The sequence below is a fragment of the Denticeps clupeoides genome, chromosome 3 (assembly GCF_900700375.1).
Source record: "Denticeps clupeoides chromosome 3, fDenClu1.1, whole genome shotgun sequence".
NCBI lineage: Eukaryota > Metazoa > Chordata > Actinopteri > Clupeiformes > Denticipitidae > Denticeps > Denticeps clupeoides.
The window spans coordinates 24,729,175-24,750,274 of record NC_041709.1 but is presented as its reverse complement, the minus strand read 5'-3'; the positions used below and the strand labels follow the sequence as shown (position 1 = coordinate 24,750,274).

At 43.8% G+C, this 21,100-nt stretch overlaps 1 protein-coding gene across 3 annotated transcripts; it reads right to left on the bottom strand.

Annotated features, from left to right (window-relative positions):
• Positions 1-6,710: 6,710 nt before the first annotated feature.
• On the bottom strand, positions 6,711-20,580 carry LOC114785541 (NACHT, LRR and PYD domains-containing protein 12-like). 3 transcript variants are annotated; one of them, XM_028971860.1, is made up of 10 exons: positions 20,505-20,580; positions 20,001-20,030; positions 19,698-19,863; positions 19,084-19,149; positions 12,427-14,176; positions 11,063-11,236; positions 10,757-10,930; positions 9,997-10,170; positions 8,894-9,061; positions 6,711-7,473 (listed from the first exon to the last, which is right to left on the bottom strand). In XM_028971860.1, exons 3-10 carry the CDS (start codon positions 19,846-19,848, stop codon positions 7,353-7,355), a joined length of 2,778 nt encoding a protein of 925 aa, XP_028827693.1. In that variant the 5' UTR covers positions 19,849-19,863; positions 20,001-20,030; positions 20,505-20,580; the 3' UTR covers positions 6,711-7,352. The 3 variants fall into 3 exon arrangements, 2 of the variants coding, with proteins under 2 accessions (XP_028827693.1, XP_028827694.1); XR_003749074.1 differs by lacking the exon at positions 6,711-7,473 and having other exon boundaries at positions 8,923-9,061; positions 9,997-10,120; XM_028971861.1 differs by lacking the exons at positions 6,711-7,473; positions 8,894-9,061 and having other exon boundaries at positions 9,845-10,120.
• Between the last annotated feature and the right edge of the window lie 520 nt (positions 20,581-21,100).

The window sequence follows — 21,100 nt, the reverse complement described above, 5'->3', positions numbered from 1 at the left end:
AGTGGACTGCTTGATCTGTGATCTAGAAGCTTTTCTTCTTGTCAAATGAAACATTTCATTGATTTCTATATTTTTTTTTTCCTTAGGTTCAGAGACACTTGTCCAAACTTTTTGATAATATAGGAAAACTCAAGTTCAACTGTGACACTGATGGGAGCCCTAGCAAGACGCTGTGGGTACGTTCAGTAAAGAGGACGAGTTTGTCACCTTCAGCCAACCCTGTGACTGCACTGGCCAGGTACTCCACCCCACCTTGACTGTATTTAGCAAGACACCCTTATCCAGAGTGCCTCTTACCCACTAGGCTACTACCACCTTGTATTACTGTAGAGAATGTGTGTGTGTGCACAGTGTCCGTTCATATGTTCCAGTTTGTTCTCTATGTGTGTGTGTAGGTTGAATTGTGGCTGAACCGAGTGCTGGACGCTATGAGGGCCACACTGAGACATGAGATATTTGTATTCCAGGTGGCCATCAATTGTTCACAGATAAGGAATACAGCGTGAAGCAGATCAAACAGCTCAACACCTTCATCTCCATGCTGATTGGTGAGCAGCGTCTTGTGCATTTTGCCTGATTATTTGTAGAATAAATAGCTCAACGTGTCCTTGGTCTGCAGGTGGTGAACTTTCTGTGGCTATCTCAGCTCAGACACCGCTGGAGTGAGCCAGAACAGCACTGCTTTGTTAACATTTGCGATGCCCAGTTCCTTTACTCCTATTAGTACCTTGGTAGCACCCCACAACTGGTCATCACTCCTCTTACTGACAGGTTAGTCACTGAGCAGGTTATGATGTTCCTGTTTCATTCCTTTTGAGTAAAGAACGCTGTCAGACTCAAATTAATAGTGAAGTTAAGATGCCATTAAATTTGACCCCCTTCCAGGGTAGAGTGAGCCTGCAAATGGTGTCAGTGCAGGGTTTGTGATGATTTGTACAATAGGAAGACCACCAAAGACCTGGGTCTTTGCTTTCTGTAGAGGTGCTGTCAGTGGTAGCAGTTTAAGTAGGTGTTAATCCCAGTTTATATTCTAAACCATTTTATACTATCCATGCACACATGATGAATTTATTGCTTTTACCAGTCAAATGTTGCTCATCTTGAATGCTCACTGTTGCTATTACTGAAGCCTGTGGAACTAGGCTCGTGGTGGGTCATTTCATCACCCAAACTGGCGCCAATAAAATGTGTAGATTTACTGAGCAACATGGTCCTGAGGTCAGTGTTAAAACAGGAGTGTTTTCTGCAGGTAAAGAGCATCCAGGATGCAATCAGAGAAAAGAAACAACGCTTCGACTTAATGGAAGAGGTGAGTCTGGTACCTTCGGTTGGCATCTTCATCACCATGAACCCCAGCTATGCTGGCCGCACCAAGCTGCCTGAGAATCTTAAGGCTCTTTTTCGGTGAGTGAAGGCCCGTCCTCTCTGCCTTGACCAATAGATTGTGCTGTATTGACATTCTCTCTCCCTTTCTCCTAGACCATGTGCAATGGTGGTCCCAGACTTCGAGCTCATTTGTGAGATCATGCTGGTGGCCGAAGGCTTCCTCGAGACCAGACCGTTGGCCTGAAAGTTTATCACCCTGTACAAACTCGGTGGACACAAAACCACGGGATAAAATACTACTGACTACCCTTGTGTTCCTGAATAAGACAAATAATCTTGAGCTCCTTTAGGGCCATTTAAAATCATGAATTTCATCTCATCTGTAAATTAGTTAGAATTAGGTGTCTGCTAAATGATGTAACATAACTTCATACGCAAACAGTGTCATGAAATGTAGATTTGACAAGCCTATTAGTAAGGAACAAGAAATACAGATAATTCACCACACTCAGTATAATAACAAAACCTATTGGGAGAAATAGATAGAAAATTAGTTTTTGCCATTTTGGTTTGAAACAGCTGCATGACATATTTGAACCAGAAATAGCCACAGACAAAAAAACATATTTAGTCACCAATTGGAAAGGTTGGTCAATGAATCCTCAAGGCCAATTCCAAAACATCCTCAAGATCAAGATGTCAAAGTGTGAATACAGATTACTGTATTCACCCCAATCCTGTGTTACAGGAGCACTATGACTGGGGACTGCCATCAAGTCTGTGCTGGTGGTGGCGGGTGCTCTGAAACGTGGGGACCCCGGCCGAAGTGAGGCTCAGGTCCTGATGCGAGCACTCCGAGACTTCAACATTCCAAAGATTGTGACAGATGACATGCCGGTCTTATTGGAGAGCTATTCCCTGCCCTGGACATCCCTCGCAAGCAGGAGATGGAGTTTGAGGCGGTTGTTAGGCAGTCTGTGCTGGAACTCAAACTGCAGGTTGACGATAAATTTATTCTGAAGGTAAGTCTTGAACCGATGGTACAACCGATGGCAAAGCATAAAATTAAGTTTCAATATATAAATATTCATGGGGACTGTCCCTGTATCTACTGATTGTAAGTTGCTCTGGATAAGGGCGTCTGATAAATGCCATAAATGTAAATTATTATGAATTGACATTAGAGATTTTGATAGTTTACAGTGTTGGTGGTTTTTGTCTTTTTCTAACATCTACACCAATAGTCTGCCTGCATAGTAATTTTTGTCCAAAGATGTTTCAAGCTGCAAAAAACAGATCAGTTTATTCCATAAGATATATGAAGGTATCCTTCTGCCACCCTAAAGCTAGAAGCAGATCAGCCAGTCATGTTGACCATTTTTTCAGTAAAGATAGATAAGGGGTGAAGGATTCTCGGGGTGGCTGGAAACTTCATAGACCACTCATTCGTTGGAGCACATCACATCCCCATGGAACCCCTCGCATCTCCACTCACCATCACCTCCGTGGATGGTCGACCCATTTCCTCGGGACCCATCACTCACCGTACGGTTGCTCTCCAGCTCTGGATCGACTCTGGATCTGGATCGCATTGCCATCACCACTGCCTTCTGCCACAGCCCTCTCCATCCTCCACCTCGAATCCAGAATCAACCCGTCCTGTTTTAGATAATGTTCCTCCCTATTACCACGACCTAGCCGCCATATTCAACCTGTCCAAAGCTGCCCAGCTGCCACCCCATCAGCCAGGCGACATGGCCATTGACCTGCTACCGGGAACCACTCCACCTAGAGGACATCTCTACTCTCTTTCTAAAGCAGAGCAATTGGCCATGGAGCAGTTTGTGGCCGAGGTGCTTCAAAACGGCACCATCTGCCCATCGACCTCACCGGCCGCGGCAGGGTTTCTAAGAAGGATGGTGGTCTGAGACCTTGTGTGCACTATCGTGGCCTCAACAAAATCACCATAAAAAAATCGAACACCATTCCCCCTTACTAACATCACCCTCGATGCCCTCTCGGGGGCCAAGCTGGGTCTACGCTCGGCCTACAACCTCATCCGCATCCGAGAGGGCGACGAGTGGAAGACAGCATTCATCACCCCCACTGGTCACTTAGAGTCATTAGTTATCCCCTTTGGACTGTGCAATGCACCCGCTGTCTTTCAGCAGTTCATTAACAATGCCCTCCAGGACATGCTTGGACAGTGGGTGTATGCTTACGTCCTGACGTCCTCAGGATGACGTCCTCATCTACTCACCCTCCTTGGAATCCTACATCCAACATGTGAGAGCAGTCCTGAAGAGGTTGCTCGCCCCCCGACTGTACTGTAAGTTGGAAAAATGCACCTTCCAACAGCGCTCCACCATGTTCCGGGGTTTTACCATCTTGCCCCAGGGTGTGGCAATGGAGCCCATGAATCTGGAAGCAGTAGCATCATGGCCCCTACCTACGTTGCTGAAACAGCTGCAACAGTTTCTTGGGTTTGCGAATTTCTATCATCACTTCATCCGTGGCTACAGTACAGCACCACTTACTGCTCTCACCAAGCCTTCTACACGGCCTTTTCACCTGACCACAGATGCCATCCATGCCTTCAAGTTCCTAAGCCTTCGTTTCACCACCGCTCCTGTCCTTCAACATCCAGATCCTTCACTTCCATTTATTGTGGAAGTGGACGCATCAGATGTGGGTGCTGGCGCTGTCCTCTCTTAACGCGATCCGGACCAGGAATTTCACCCATGTTGCTTCTTCTCACGGAAGTTCACTCCGACGTAGCGGCATTATGGGGTGGGGGACCGTGAGCTGCTAGCAGTCAAGTGGGCACTGAGTGGCGATACTGGCTGCAAAGCTGTGACACCCCCTTTCTGGTCTGGAACGATCATCAAAACCTCATCACTATCAAAGCTTCCAAACAACTCAGGCAGGCGAGGTGGGCCCTTTTCTTCGAACAATTCAGCTTCCATCTATCTTACCGTCCCCGTCCCGACAGCACGCTCCAGATTCCCTATCCTCTGACCCATTCTCCCACCTCATCACATCCTGAGTCCTCTCTGGTGGTCTCTGGAGACTAAGTTATTTCATTTTCTCTGCACATATGGGGGCATATTCATGGTACATCTTAATGATGGGTTGGTTGCTCATGCAGTAAGTGTGATACAAGCTCTCCATCAGAAGAAAGATCCACAGATCTTTCCGATATTGTTTTAAATCAATGGGTTGTATTTGGACCACGCTTACAGCAGGACAATGGATGGGGAGGATGGGCCGCAGGAATGGGGTGTCTCGTTAATAATTTTATTATAAAAAAAAAAAAAGCACAAATATGACCAAACAGGCTGTAAAAGTTCAGGCTACAGACACTCAGCATTGATAAACTGATTCTAATGATCTGCGCAACATTCTGTACCAGCAGTCAAGTTGTCATTGTGTCAAACTAGTTGTGAAGATGTTGTAACATTAAAACAGAAGATAACTTACTCTGTGCTAAGGATGGGGTCAACAAAACTTTTTTTTGGCAAACAGGTTGAGGCCTGCAAGCTGCCAGTTCACAGTCACTGCCCTACATTCACAGAAGGGCAGTGTTTCTTGCAGTGAAGCCTACATTTCCTCACGGTAAAGTTCTGAGTAAAACGGTGAGCCATCTTTTATTTGCAAGGCTGGGGACTCACTGTTCAAGCTGAAAGATAGGGCTGGATCAACTAGTGCCTCCCTGAAAGTGTCAAACACAGATTTTGATACCTTATGCATCTGGCCCCACATTGTCACACGATTCGATTCCAAATATAAATCTCAATTGTCGACATTGTCGTTTGACATTTCTTCATTATTTCACATGATGTTTTCAAATACAAGAGTTATGGTCTCATTCATTTACATTTTTATTTTTGTTCAGTGTAGAAACACTTTCAAATACCAGTCATGTTTGGCCCAAAACATTCAGGTGTCTGCCAGAAAGCTGATGTCACAACGGCGACCTGACGGGGGAGGGAAGCGCAGAGGCTGGACATTCGGTAAACAGGATTTTATTAATAAACAATAAAGAAAACAGAAATATACGCGGCTTGGTGGCCGAAAAACAGCGAAACAAAGGGTAGAACAAAAACGAGCTTGCAGGCGTGTGCCGGTTGCCAGAACTCAATAGGTTGCCAGGTAAGAAACGAAGGTCAAGTTCCCTCAACTGAGCACTAAAATGTCGCCGCTCCAGAAGGGGCGGAGTTACAGACTTTTAAAAGCGGGGGTCAGATTTGGCTTCAACTGTAGCCATCAGCTGGTGCCAATCCTGACAGCTCAAGACAAAGAGGAATTTCATCTTTCACAAAACAATGACTTCAATGATACATCCAAATCAACAAAAGAAGTGAAGTTTTGGAAATGCAAAGTTAGAGCTCAGACCTAAATCCAAAAGTAAATCAGGTGTGTGTGAACTTTTAAAATCCTTTGTAAGTGTCTACTTATCTACCTGTCCAAGGCCTCAAGTGTTCCTGGGGTCCTGAGAGACTCAGACTCCAGCCTCTTCAGAAATATGTGAAGAGGCCAACTTCCAAGTGAGTAAATCCACCCAGACTGAAGTGTAAGTGAAGCTGAGGGGAAGAGACCCTCTAACAGCCCTGAGAATTGTCACGTCCATGCAGGCATGACGCGGCGGGTGCACGGAGAGGAGGACGAAGAGTGACGAGAAGATATGGAATGAAGGACTTTCACCTGACATCACGAAACCGGGGTTTAATCACAAGACAGGGGAGACATCCGAGATGTAGACACTGGTGAACACGGAACATAACGTCAAAGACCTGACAGCGAACAGAAACGAACAGGGCAGCTTTATACAATTAAACACAGGTGAAAACGATTAGGGAACATTACACAGGACAACAATTAAACTCCGGTCCGGATCCGGATCCTGATCCTGATCCGGACCGGAGTAACCCCCATTTCGGACCGGATCCTGACAAGAATGTGTGTCAATAATTAATATAACTCTAGGAATATTTAAATAAGAACTGCATACAGAAAAAAACTGATATTACTGCAATAATAATATTTTTTATCTGTAGAACCTCCATATGCCTCTACAAGAAATTATATCATTCGTTTGCTTTTGCTTGAACCACCTTGATGGAGACAACTGGGACAAAGTCTGCATTCACCAGGCATCTGGAAAAAAAAGTAAGATAACTAACTACAAGATCATTGACTAGTTCTGCATTTCTTGTCGTCAAACTATGACTCCTACATCTGACAAAGGATATCGTGTATGCATAAATAATACAGTCATTTGTTCAGAGGGAGATATTTAGTTTTTTGCAAGCAGCTGATTACTACTACAGAGCCCCTTAATTTTTTCCATTTCATGGAATTTATCCTGTGCCTACAAGTGAAAGTGAAGTGATAAATAAAGGATCCAATAAAAAGAGTTTAATAAAAAATTCTTAAAAGATTAATAAAAAAACAATTTCAGGCAGTACAACATAAGTGTGTGAGTGAGAATGCACAGAACAGATTACATTACAGGTGCAGGCCTTGTCCACATGTGTACATAGGTATTTAAAAACTAATACAAATTTTTACCAAATCACAACGAACGGTTCTGTAGGACAAGAGAAGGCCAATCAACACAAAATCCATCTGAAGCATTCCAACGTGCTGCATTCTGGACATTCTGTTTTTTCCTAATTAACTTAAATCTGTCACAACAATCACATTACCCATTCAGTACATGTTATGGTTCACTAGTGCTGATGCTTAAATAACAAAAATGTTTTATATAGATTATTGCTTAAATTAACAACTTTATTTGACTAAACTAAAAGAACCATCAACTCTCAGTCTGAAAGACAAAATCTTACTCTTCTAAAAAATGACTTTCACATTATGATCAGATAGAAAGCGTAAATGATGTCACATATAATGCAGCTGTCAATAAAAAAGGAAATAATAAAAGTATACACTGATATACGCCTATATAAAACACACTGGTTCAAGCACAAAATAACATCCTGAACACTCACTGTAGAGTCTCCAGTTTACAGTGTGGACCCTTCAGTGCTGTTACTCAGGTCCAGCTTTCTCAGCTTCGAGGAGTTTGATCTGAGAGCTGAGGACAGAACTGAACAGCTCACAGCTGAGAGGGAACAGTCCCGCAGTCTGGGAGGAACACAATCAGGAATCTGGTTATTACACTCACACTGATGAACATGCAACACACACACCTACCTAGTCAGCATGACTTCTGAAGTAAACATACAGGATGGCCAACAGAAACAATGTACATCTTTTTTTTCAACAGTGAAATCAGTTTTGCTTTTGATTGACCTGCTTATTTCTAGCTTTACCTTCCTGGCAACTTCTGTAGAGTTTTATTTTTTCACTTATAAAAGTCATGGGTTCTGGGTCTTTGTCTTGGGTACTGAGCTGCTGGGGGGTGGGGTTTGCCCTTGCCTAGGGCAACAAACATGCTCTCTGCGAGAAGCAGTATTTTTACCAGAATGTTTACTTTCAGTTGGAATGTGGTAAGGAAATAGAAGAGTGAAAATATAGATACCATTGTGTTAGTATCGATCCAATACTGATACCAACTTGGTATCGATAGAATCAATATTTAGGATCGATTCGCACATGCCTAGTAACTACCGATTGTAAGGTTCTCTGGATCATAAATGCTGTAAAATGCTGCTTGGGATTCAAACCCACAACCTTCTGAGTACAGGGCCGCTTCCTTAACTACTAGGGCACCACTGCCCCAAGAGGCCACCACTGAAACTCTGTTGCATGCGGCAAATATTTAACTTTTTTCAAACTACAGCTTTTCAAAATACAGTCAGGTTACACCCACTGTGTTGTTGCAAGCAAAACACAAGCATTGATATTAGCTGCTGTGTCCCCTGTGTGACAGACACACCGACTGCTCAGCATTGACTCTTTGTGAGCAGAATCAAAATGCCGCATGAAAAGCTAGGCTGTGATTATAGGTCCTAAAAATTCTGCCAAAGCAAAGCTTGTACAGAGTCTTCAAGATGCAGAAAGCATCACCATAAAGATAAATGCACGGACATCTAGATTTGTGCAGTCAAAGATGCCTGAGAAAATGTACATTTGCAGCATTTATCAGACACCTTTATCCAGAGCCACTGACAGTCCCCCCCTGGAGACACTCAGGGTTAAGTGTCTTTCTCAGGGTAGTAAGTGGGGTTTCAACCTAGGTCGTCTGGTTCATAGGCGAGTGTGTTACCCACTAGACTACTAACACTCCCACTACAATCACCCAAAGTCTCATGACATATAGTGTGTGAAATAGTAAATGTTGTTGCAAGACTTGCCCGCTTTTGGTTTCCTGTTTCGGGAAACCAATATCATGTATAATTTTGAGAGCTGAGCTGCATGTCTTGTCACACCACTATTTGCTATGTCACAATCACCACACCCACACAGTATACACCATCATTCACATTAAATACAAAGAAAACCTATTTCAACAGGCTACAAATGCACACACACATAAAGCCAACGAATCGCATCACTCACACACAAACACACACATAATTTTTTACAGTATATTAACACTCACTGAAGAGTCTGCAGTTTACAGTGATGATCCTCCAGTGCTGTAGAGAGAAGTTGCACTCCTGAATCCTGGAGTTTATTGTAACTCAGGTCCAGTTCTCTAAGATTTGATGAGCTTGATCTGAGAGCTGAGAACAGAGCTGAACAGCATTGGAGGGAACAGTGTTGCAGCCTGGGAGAAACACATCTGGATATTATGACATGTTCACACTATACAGTTTAGCTAGTTAAGCTGTAAAAAAATTTAATTTATGTATATACAGAGTGCACACACATACACACACACACACTTACAGGTTGATGAAACACCTTCTACAGTAAAAGAAACTCTTCAGCACACCAGGTAAATCAATCAGCAGAACATCAGTAAGTTTTCAATATTGAAAGATTAAAATCTAAACTGATGAATACAATTTTGTAATATTAATTATTTTATTTTTTTATAAGGAGAACTTGTGGGGCAGTGGTGGCCTAGTGGTTAAAGAAGAAAGATGATAGTCCAGTACTGTCTCTAGTACTCCAGTACTGCTCACCTGGTCCCTCCATCTCTGGAGGACAGTAAGGAAAAATGAAGACACTCATGTAGACTCTTCTCTGTCTTGGCCCCTCGGTGGTGGAATGAACTTCGCCTTGAGGTCAGAACAGCTCAGTCACTGAGCACTTTCAAACGGCAGCTCAAGACCTTCCTCTTTAGAGAATATTTAGATTAACTTGTAACCTTCTTATTGTCTTACTTATTGTCTTACGCACCGCCAGCACATGTTTTTTCTTTAGGGCTGTGCCCCCTTAGCCTTTCCTCAGTAGTCCTACTCACAAGGTAGTGGGGCTATTTAGGCAGTGGTGGCCTAGAAGGTAAGGAAGCGGCCCCGTAATCAGAAGGTTGTCAGTTGAAATCCCGATCCGCCAAGGTGCCACTGAGGTGCCACTGAGCAAAGCACCGTCCCCACACACTGCTCCCCGGGTGCCTGTCATAGCTGCCCACTGCTCATCAAGAGTGATGATTAAATACAGAGGATACATTTCATTGTGTCACCGTATGCTGTGCTGCAGTGTTTCACAATGACAATCACTTTCACACCACAAACCCTTAACCAACCCTTTACTCACAGTAGAGTCTCCAGTTTACAGTGTGGATCTTCCAGTGCTGTAGAAAAAAGATCCACTCCTGAATCCTGCAGATTATTGATACTCATGTCCAGGAGTCTCAGACGTGAGGAGTCTGATCTGAGAGCTGAGGACAGAAATGAACAGCTCACAGCTGAGAGGGAACAGTCCCGCAGCCTGGGAGAAACACAATAACACATCTGATTATTATCATCTGATAACAGATCTGATATCTTTAACATTCACTACGAAGTGTCACAACGCACACCAGGCAGCACGGGACTCCGCCTCCAGGCGTGGTCAGCCTTACAAAAGTGTCTGTGGGTCTCCTCCTACTGCGGTTAATGGTGGAAATGACACAGCACTTTGCGCAACTGTTGGTTACAGTGGTTGGGCAGCGATAGAACTGGCCACCCAGGTGAGCCTTTGGGGGATCCAACAGAGGCAAGTAACCACAGTCCTGACCACAGGAGAGGCTGCTAGCCAAACCCCACCACACAGAAAGAACTTTGCCAAAAGGGTGGGTGCTGCACCCAGGCCAACAGTGAGAGGTCCAGAAAGTGTTTATGTAACCAAGACAAATAATTACAGTAAACCTTACCTTCAGCACTTAATGTTCATGCTATATGGGGGTACTTGGGGTGTGTGTGTGTGTGTGTGTGTGTGTGTGTGTGTGTGAGAGAGAGATAGCGATATATATTGTATATTGTTTTGAACATTTCACATACACATACAAATTGTCAGTCCTGATATCAACACTCACTTCAGAGTCTCCAGTTTACAGTGTGGATCCTCCAGAGCTGTAACGAGATGCTTCACTCCTGAATCCTGCAGTTTATTCTTACTCAGGTCCAGGTGTCTCAGACTGGAATAGTTTAATCTGAGAGCTGAGGACAGAACTGAACAGCTCACATCTAAGAGCTCACACCTCTGCAGCCTAGAAGAAACACAATCAGAAATCAGGGCACAGTTGTTTACATGAATTTTGATCAGAATTTACTGGATTAAATCCTGAATCTTGAAATGTTGGCTGAACTAAAAACAAAACAAAAAAGCATCCTGTACTCACCCGAGAGTCTCCAGTTTACAGTATGGTGATTCCAGACCTACACAGATGTGTTTTAGTCCTGAATCCTGCAGCAGACTGCGACTCAGGTCCAGTTCTTTCAGCTGTGAGCTTGGTAACTGGAGAGTCAATGCTATAGTTTTACAGGATTCATCAATGATGGTACAATCATCCAGTCTGTAAAAGCAATAATGTTTGATTCAGTTGATAATTTTATTTGAAACATACATAAATAACATGAAGAAAGAATAAAATGAATGATATATAAACAGAATTGTGACCCTCATCTTCCCCATCACAGGGGGTACTGGTGCAGCTGAGGAGCGCCCAACTGATGCTGATACCACCTGTGTAATAGGGGCTTCGATTTAACCAGTGGATGAGCAGAGCGGATCTTCAACACACAGCCCGAGGGTTCCCAGTGTTTCACTGAACATGGTTCATGCATTGTCATGTGATTGTGTTTGTGTGTACCAACAGGAGAGTGTGTGTCCTGGACTTCTCGTCTGCAGGAAAGCTAGAGGATGCTCATAAACATATTCAAGGTATATGACTTGTGAAGGCGAGCAAGCAGGGAGCAGTGTCAGCAGAACCAGAGGGGACCTGTTTTCAGCACAAGGCATGGTGGATTGTTTAACCCTATTGATGTTTCCTGTACCCCAATAAACTGTCTTCCTTTTTCCTCTACCTTCAGTTTCATTTCCCCCTCGGTCAAGAATACTAATCTTTAATGGTTGACTTCTGAAATAGCATTAAGCAAACTGAAAAATTTTCATATCAAATTTCAGAAGGGAGTGCATATCAGTATTCTATAGGGGATGGTGAGAAGACCCTTTTAGCAGACCATACAGTCCAAGAAGGAGAGCTGGTTAGAAGGGGCATGGAGGGATTTGTGTGTTAGGAGGAGAATTTTGTAGGATACACAGAATTTAACAGGAAGCCAGGGCATGAGAATGAGCATAGGGGTTATGTGTTTCCAAGCTTTATGTAAGTGAGAGCGCCAGCAGCAAAGTTCTATATATATTGTTTGTTGAGGTCTTTACTGGGTGGACCAAACTGCAGGAGGGTGGAGAAAAAAGCATGAATAAGAGCCTCAGCAGCAGGGGTTGACAGAGAAGATCTGAGTCTAGAGATGTTCATGAAGAGAAAAAATACAGAGGGTGGACATGGTCGCATGGCACTTCCATTGTTTCAAATCCAGGCCCTGTTTGCATGCTCTCTGAGATGGCAAACTGGCAATAGGTGTGAGAGTATATGTGTATGAATGTTGTGTGCACTCAATGTCCATGTCCAATTTAGTTGTGTCTAGCATTTTTGCTGTAATGTGCATCATTTGTTTTAAAATAGATCCTCAGTCAGGAACTCACCGAGCCTTTCTGCAGTTTCCCAATGCCATCAACAGTCTCTCACGACCCTCAGCATCTGTCTTGTATTTCTTCAGGATGAACTCATCCAGCCCATTGTCTGATACCAGGATCATGTGGGCCAGTACAGAGCAGTGGGCAGGTGAGAGTTTTTCTCCGGATTTTAGGTACGCATCTGCTTCTTCATGCAGCGAAGAATCTTTCATTTCAAGTAGACAGAGGTGAAGATTCATGGCTCTTTCAGTGGAGATTCTGTTCTTTATTCTCTTTTTGATGTACTGACTGGTTTTCTGGAGACTCTCTGAGCTGCTCTCTGTTTGGGTCAGAAGACCTTGTAGGAGTTTCTGGTTGGACTCTATTGAGATTCCCAAAAGGAACCGGAGGAAAAGATCCAGATGACCATTTTGACTCTGTAAAGATTCATCTACAGCAGCTCTCAACAAGTCGTACAGAGAGGCAAACTTCTTCCCTCTAAAAAAAAATTCCAGCTCCTCAATGGTCCCACTCACATAGGAACAAAAGACCCAGAAAGCCGCAAGAAACTCCTGGATGGTTAGATGTACAAAGCAGAAAATATTCTTATGTTGAATCACAGATTCTTGCTTAATGATTTCAGTGCACAACCCAGATTGGACTGAGGCAGCAGTGACGTCTATTCCACACTCTCTCAGGTCTTCTTCATAAAATATCAGGTTTCCATTCTCCAGTTGGCTGAAGGCCAATTTAGCCAGTTTTAGGATGACATCTTTATTTGATTGCAGGAGCTCCTGTCTGTCCATCTCACTCTTCTCATCGTACTTCTGGTTTTTCATTTTGGTCTGGATGATCAGGAAGTGGGTGAACATCTCAGTCAGAGTTCTGGGGATTTCTTTACTGTCATCCTGGAGCAGCACTTCCTGAAGAACAGTGGCTGAGATCAAGCAGAAGATGGGGATGTGACACATGATGTAAAGACTCCTTGATGTCTTCATGTGGGAGATGATTCTGTTCGCTTGATTCTCATCTCTGATCCTCTTCCTGAAGAACTCCTCCTTCTGAGGGTCAATAAACCCTTGCACTTCTGTTACCTGGCTTATGTGTTCAGCAGGTATCTGATTGGCTGCTGCTGGTCGTGATGTAATCCATATGAGTGCCGAGTGGAGGAGGTTCCCTTGAATGAGGTTTGTTATGACCACACCCAGTGATGATCTCTGTGTGACATCACGCAGCTTTTGTTCCTGAATGTGGAAATTCAGCTGAATTCTGCTTTCATCCAGACCATCAAAGATAAAGATCATCTTACAGCCCTCATATTTCCGTGTGTCTTCCAGCTTCTGAAGCTCAGGGTAGAAGTCCAGCAGAAGTTGATGAAGACTGTACCCTTTATCTTTAACCAAATTCATTTCCCTGAAAGGAAGCAGAAAGATGAACTTTATGTCTTGGTTTGCTTTTCCTTCTGCCCAGTCCAGGATAAACTTGTGCACAGACACAGTTTTTCCTATTCCAGCTAGACCCTTGGTCATCACAGTTCTGATGTGTTTCTTTTCTCCAATTAAGGGTTTAAAGATGTCGTTACAGTTGATGTTTTTGTCTTCTCTTCTTTTCCGGTCTGCTGTTTCAATCTGATGAACCTCATGTTCTTCATTCACCCCTTCACTCTCTCCCTGTGTGATATAGAGCTCTTTGCAGATGTTGTTCAGGAGGGTCTGATTCTTTTCCAACTTCCTTTTCATGCTCTTTTTATGACTCTGTAGGACTTCCTGCAGGTTATCATCTGTTAACGAAGAACAACATTCACAGTAAGTAATGAAGAATTCTGACAGAACTGTTGACCTCATCATGTACTTAATTCTGAAGATCATGTTTTTCATTTAGCTTTTAATCAGAAGACATGACTGACAGTTGATGTTCAATATTCTAATGTTTAATTTTTTATGAACACATACCAACATCAAGTAACACTATGCCAGTAACAGCAGCAGGAATTGACTTGTTGAGGTAAAAATAAATTGGTCCTGGTCCTAATGTCATGTCCCACCAAAGCGATCTTGCCCCCGAGCAATCCCGTACCCCAGCAATGAATGAAGAAAACCAAAGTAATAAAAGCACTTGGTTTTGTTCTTCCCTGTACCACTGGTCTCTGAATTACCCCTGGACTTGAACTTAGATTCACGATACAACCCAGCTTGACTCAACTACTACTGTGTCTGCTCTGACTTGCACTTACCCCACTTGCTTCTCTCCCAAAAGTGTTGCAAGCTTGTTCACACTTGCCTTGTGCTGTTACATGCCTGCAGATCTAGGCCCCGGCCAAACGCCAAACCAGAATCCTTGTCCCAGTAGTTGCATTTAATTGATGCCATTTTGTATGCACAGAGATAACATGACAAGATCCTGAGGCCCATTGTTGTGCCATTCATCCATGACCATCACCTCTTGTTGCAGCCTTTTTGGGGAAGTGGCGGATAAGGAAATTAACCCGTAATCAGAATGTTGCCGGTTCGAATCCCAAACCACCAAGGTGCCACTTAGGTGCCACTATGCAAACGTACCATCCCCACACAAGACTAATCTGTACACAATTCAATGATGCTGAAAAAATCACAGTTCTTGCATGGCCAGCATACTCACATTTGAGATGTTCTTCCCAAACTTTGCACAGCTATTGAAGAGGAGTGGACCAACATTCCACAGGTCACAATCAACAACCTGATCAACTCTAACTGATGGCTGTGGTGGTCGACGTACACAAAACCATGTACTTGATTAAAAGTAGAGTTACCAATGGTAAAATTTTACTCCAGTAAAAGTAAAAAGTCCTCCAAAAAAGTCCTTGAGTAAAAGTACTAAAGTATTTGACTTCAAATGTATGCACATTTCGACAATAAAAGTACAGTGATTTAATGTGGCTCTAATGTCTAATTTTAATTTAGTGGTTAAATCAATTAATTTCAGGGCAGATTTTGATTTTTTTTGGGATTACCATTAATTACTCTGCCACTGATAACTATTAAAATATATTTACATTACATTTGATAATATATTTACATTTACTACATTCATCAGACGCCTTTATCCAGAACAACTTACAATCAATAGTGACAGGGACATTCACCCTGGAGACCTCAGGGACTGTGACTACAGTCTTTGGAAGCTGAATCTGTATAAATTGTAGGACTGAATGCTAGTACTGATAATGAGCCGATATTGAGAACTAATACAGAGTTTTTAATAGACTGATGGACATCTTGTTTTTCATCTACTACTGTATTAACAATATTATTGTTTTGGTGATCACTATATCATATAATGGCTTGAACCATATAATATAAGCAAAATTTATTAGATAATATATGTGGTGTATCACTGAAATCTATTTTGACCTTAATGCAGTGCACAAGGGTTAGGGAGGACCCAGACAAAACACAACCAGACATCATCCAGCTTGGCAGTGGCTCCTGTCAGTGAACACCATCTAACGCTTCCTCTATCACTCCATGCCACACCCATGGAGGCGGTCCCTGACCTTCTGGTGACTGCTTACCATACCACAGTGTGGTGCCATCTGGGCATGTGCAGTCCCTGCCCCCAGCATCCCTCCCTGCGTGTGTCAGGGAGGCGGTCCCGGACTGCCCGGTGACCATTTGCCATACCGCAGTGTTGCCATACTGCAGGCGAGTGCAGCCCCTGCCACTGCAGGCCCCTTTGTCTGTCTCCAGCCCTGCTCCCTGTGCCACACAGGGAGGCATGGCCGGACTTCCCAGAGACCGTTCACCGTACCACAGGGCCAAACCTTCCAAGCATGTGAAGCCCCTGCCACTGCATGTCCCTGCCTCCAGAAGAGCGGGAGACGTTAAGGTGCTGCATCTCTCTGCTGGAGGTACAGGGGCTCAGCCCCGTCTCCGACCATTGGGCCAATCACGGCCTCTTCATGGACCCTTACTCAGGCACTCAGCCTCCCAGCCCCACCCTACTCATTGGCTAACGGAGGGTCCAGGCTGGGCGCTTCTCTGCCCACATCATCTTCAGGAGGAGCCCCTAACCCGCATGGTGTCCCCCAAAACTATGGGAGAGTGCCCCACCTGGCTGGACACAAGGCCTTCCTGTGGCCTATGCCCTGGACTGGTGTCAACAGGTCAGGGACCTCCTCCTTGGGGCTGTGCAAAGCTGTGGCATCGCCACTTTGTGGGAGAAAGAGGGAATGCTGGGGCGATTGACACATAACACACATACACACATGCACATACAGACAAACAAAAGAGAGGGTACTCTGTCTCTGTGCCCTCCTGGACCTGTGGGAGGCAAGTGGCTGTTGGCCCAAATGTGAGGGGCGTGTAGAGTCCTTCGCAATGCTGGTTGCTTTCCTGATGCAGCGTGTTTGGTGAATGTCCGTTATGGATGGAAGAGAGACTGATGATCTTCTCAGCTGTCCTCATTATCCGCTGTAGGATCTTGCAGTCCAATGCTGTGCAGTTCCCAAACCAGACAGTGATGCAGCTGGTCAGAATGCTCTCAATGGTCCCTCTATAGAAGGTGGTGAGGATGGCTGGTGGGAGATGGGCTTTTCTCAGCCACAGCAGGAAGTAAAGATGCTGCTGGGCTTCCTTTCTGTTCAGCTGGTGTTGAGAGTCCTTGAGAGGTTCTCATCTAGATGAACATAGAGGAACTTTGTGTATTTTATGATCTCCACACAAGATCCGTCGATCTTCAGTGGAGAGTGGTCTTTTCGTTCTCTTTTGTAGTCAACATTAATCTCTTTCATTTTGTCCATGTTCAGAAACAAATATTTGAGTTTACACCAGTGAACAGTAGCTAGAGATTAGCACAGAGTTCTTCACCATTCTGTGTTGATGTTTTACCACACAGAGCTGCATTCCTGTCGGCACAAAACGCAGTAAGCCCATCCATCTGAATGGCGGCGTCCAGAATTCTGTTGCCTATCTTTGTAAAGAGAAAGATGCAGCAGATTCCCGCTGGGTAGTCCACTGAAGTTTGATGTAGTCCAATTTACTGTCCAGGGAACAGACATTGGAGAGTATGATGGATGGGAAAGCTGTCTTAAGTTTTAGGATTAGAGCTTAGCCTAGCACAGACCACCACTGCCATCTTGGATCCAATTACAGCCGGGCTGGGGCACTGTTGCTGTGCTGCCATCATGTTTGGGCAGATGGTTGGCGAGTCTGCGACCGCAGCTGAAGAGGAGGGTTCCCTGCGAGGCAGGACCGGTTGCACAGTTGCTGACTAAGCAACTCCCCGTTGCCCTCTTCCACCAGCTTACCCCCACACAGCCATCTTCCTCCTCCTCACCATCAGCCTCCCCCTTCTCCTTCACGCACCTGGAAGTGGGGGGAATGACGCAGGGCTCTTGATGACACAGCGCATTCCACCCCCACTCAGCGTTGTCATCGCTGACGTCATCAGCAGCGTCTCCCCAGAGTCAGCACATGCATGGTGTCTATGACATCTGCCCATGAAGCCTTGTCACTGCTGATGACGTCTTCCTCCGCCTCATCCCTCCAGCCACTCGTGCGCAAACCAGCGTGGATTACGCCGGGGCCACTCATGCTCCATGGCGCTGTTTGCCATGATGCGACCACGTCACATGAATGACACCACTCTCTCCGTTCGCGGAGGTCGTCACCACAGCTCACCTTGCCATGGCGCAACAATCTTCCCATGCCGGCCTCTGCTGCATTCTGACATAACTCAGGGTTGATTAGGGAATGAGGCACAGAAGAGGGACATCTCAAAATGAAAGGGATTTATTATTGATTATAAACAATGAGGGAAAAAAAGGAACAAAAACTAACCTGAAGGCATTTGTCCAGAATGACAGGAACAAAACAAGCACAAGGTTAAGTGTTTGTTTTGCTCCTGTCACTGGTGCATTAATGTGTCCACATTAATACAGCAGCGTTGTCCTGCTGCATTTTCCTTACTTTTAACAGGGTCCTAATCATGGACGTCTAATCCGTGGTACCTGTCCATGACATTTTCTGAGCAACGTCAGTAAGGAATTTCCATCTGTACAATACATTTTATCAAAACACGATCATTTTAAGATGCTGGTACCATACTTCGTACTTGAGAAACTAGCCATCAGAAATTTCCACCAGAATTTAATTGTACCTCTACGTGTTTCCTTAGATTAGATGGTGAATAATTGTAAGACGAAATCGTATGGGGCTGAGGCAGGCGCAAAATTGAAAGAGAAGGGATTGTGAGCACAGCACACAGTGACACAACAAAATGTGTCCTCTGCTTTTAACCATCACCCTTAGTGAGCAGAGGGCAGCCATGACAGGCGCCCGGGGCAAGGTGCTCAGCGGCACCTTGTCAGTTTAGGATTCAAACAGGTACCCGCTAGGCCATCACTGTCCCTCATTCAAAAGGCAGCTTCTGGGGCAGCTCCAGTCCCGTATTCCTCAGTCGGCCAATAAAAGACTACTGTAAGCATGGCAAAACATTGCGAGAATAAACTGCTAGAATAGACATAGTTATAGACTGTTTCTTCTGTGCAAGTAATGGTTGCTTCAGTATTTCAACATGAGGCACATCTCCAACACTATTCTTAACAACACATCCTTTTCAACAATATCAATTATCTTATGCTGTTCAAATAAGTGTTCACAGTCTTCATTATATGAATTCTAATAATATTCACTCAATGAGTAATCTTACCAATACACTCTTGTCTTGTGTTCTCATAGCTGGAGCTTGGTGCTGCTGAATCGTGCTTCTGAGGGTCTACAAGACAAAGTATCCCAGTTATGTGGCGTTGCATAATACTATTATTTAATTTATATAACGTTATGTTATATGCCACAACAGCACACAATTTTCTGACTTAATTAATGTGAACAGCGATTTCAACATCTTGCCTTACCCATTTCATTGTCTACCACAAGTTTTTTTTTGTAAAAAAAAAGGGTGCAATTTTTGCACATTTAGCTCTGTCTGTTTCCAGAGCTTTCCTCTAGCCTTCTCCGGGCCATTCAAGCTCTTTCTACTTTCCATCTTTCACCACTGACCGAGTGCTCTGACACCTCAGTGAAGTTAGCAGTGAGTTCTGTATTCTGTATTCACACACACACATTGGTTTTTCAATTGCTGCAGCCCATAATTTGTGAAAATGCACCCCCCGACCACGTCCCGACCACGTCCCTGACATATTCCATATTAAGATGTTAATCACTATCACATCATTTTACTGCAATATTATTAATTGTGCTTCATTTACACATGAAGTTTGTTTCTGAATCTCTTTTACTTCAATAATGTTCCTTAATTCTTACCTTGAGGAAATGGGGTGTTCTCTCTACTGAAATCGAAGCTTCTATCAATAGACTTATCACTCATCATAGAAATGCTGGACACTTCAGACTCTTTTCTGTATTTCTGAGGAGGACCAGTGTCCCCCTCCTCATTGTCCCCAGAGAGACTCATTTTAGTCCCCTAAACCTGTAGGTACATGAATCACACTGGATCGAAATATGCTGCACATGCACACAGACCAATAATCACCACCATCTTCACGTTTGAGCTGAAATAAGAAGAGGTGTGTAACAGTGTGTGTGTTCGATCAGAAATATACTCACAGTACTTGTATGCATTTCTGAAAATCATAGCTAAAGAAAAAGTAAAAATCTATATGATTACAACTGAAAGGAAAAGTTAGGACACTGTGCACATTGCAAATCAGAATGCAAAGCTATGAATGCAAAAATGTGACACATAGAATCCTAGACAAGATCAGGATCAACTGGTTGTGCCAGCTCGTTCACATGGCTGCCATAACTTAAATTTTTTTCTTAAAATAACACAGTTTAAACATTTTTGAATTTTCTATGTTCTATTATGAAAAAACATAATTGTTTTTTATTCCAAAACGAGGTTATGGCACAACTTTTTTTAGAATTGACGCTGTAAATGTGGATATGAATTTAGTTGAATGTGTGGACGTCTTGACACTTTTTAAATGAGACCAGCGAGGCGAAATTCCTATTTCTGTTTACAGACAACAAGCCAAAGTTTGTTTTTTGATACACCACACAAGAGTTAAATCTACTTGAAGAACTGACACTTATGAACTCGTTACTTACCGCTGTTGATCAGTTTCGGTTAGACACGTTGCTGATGAACAGCTAAAATAAATGAGCGACACTATTTACACTGAACCAAAAGCGAAAACAACTAAATAACATAGGGGTGGGGTTAACCAGGTGATGAATAGCACAAACCTGTTATCATTTTTAGTAATGTACAAGTTGAGTCACATAGCAATCCTGCACCTCCTTTCAAAACTCAGCTCGAAGGTCAGTTGTACTTTCTTCTACCGTCCTGGACACTGCTGTAGTGTGGCTGTGTACTTTAACCTGCTGAAGAAGGTCACTGAAGAAACCGAGAATGCTGTTTCCATGAAGGGATGTGCTTGGTCAGAAACATCTACATTAACGGACTATCCGGCAGATGGTTCCACAGCGTCTGAACTGTAATTGCCAGCCCTAAACACACTACCATTACGTAAAGACTATTAAACTCAATCAACACTGCACTTTCATCCATATGCAACTATTGACAATTTCCACTGTCTACCTCATACTAAATCTGCCCATTTTGCATGTTTGTCTGTGTCTTGTTTGAAATGTCCTGAATATAGTCATTTCCATACCTCATTGCATAATGCACAGCCACTTTG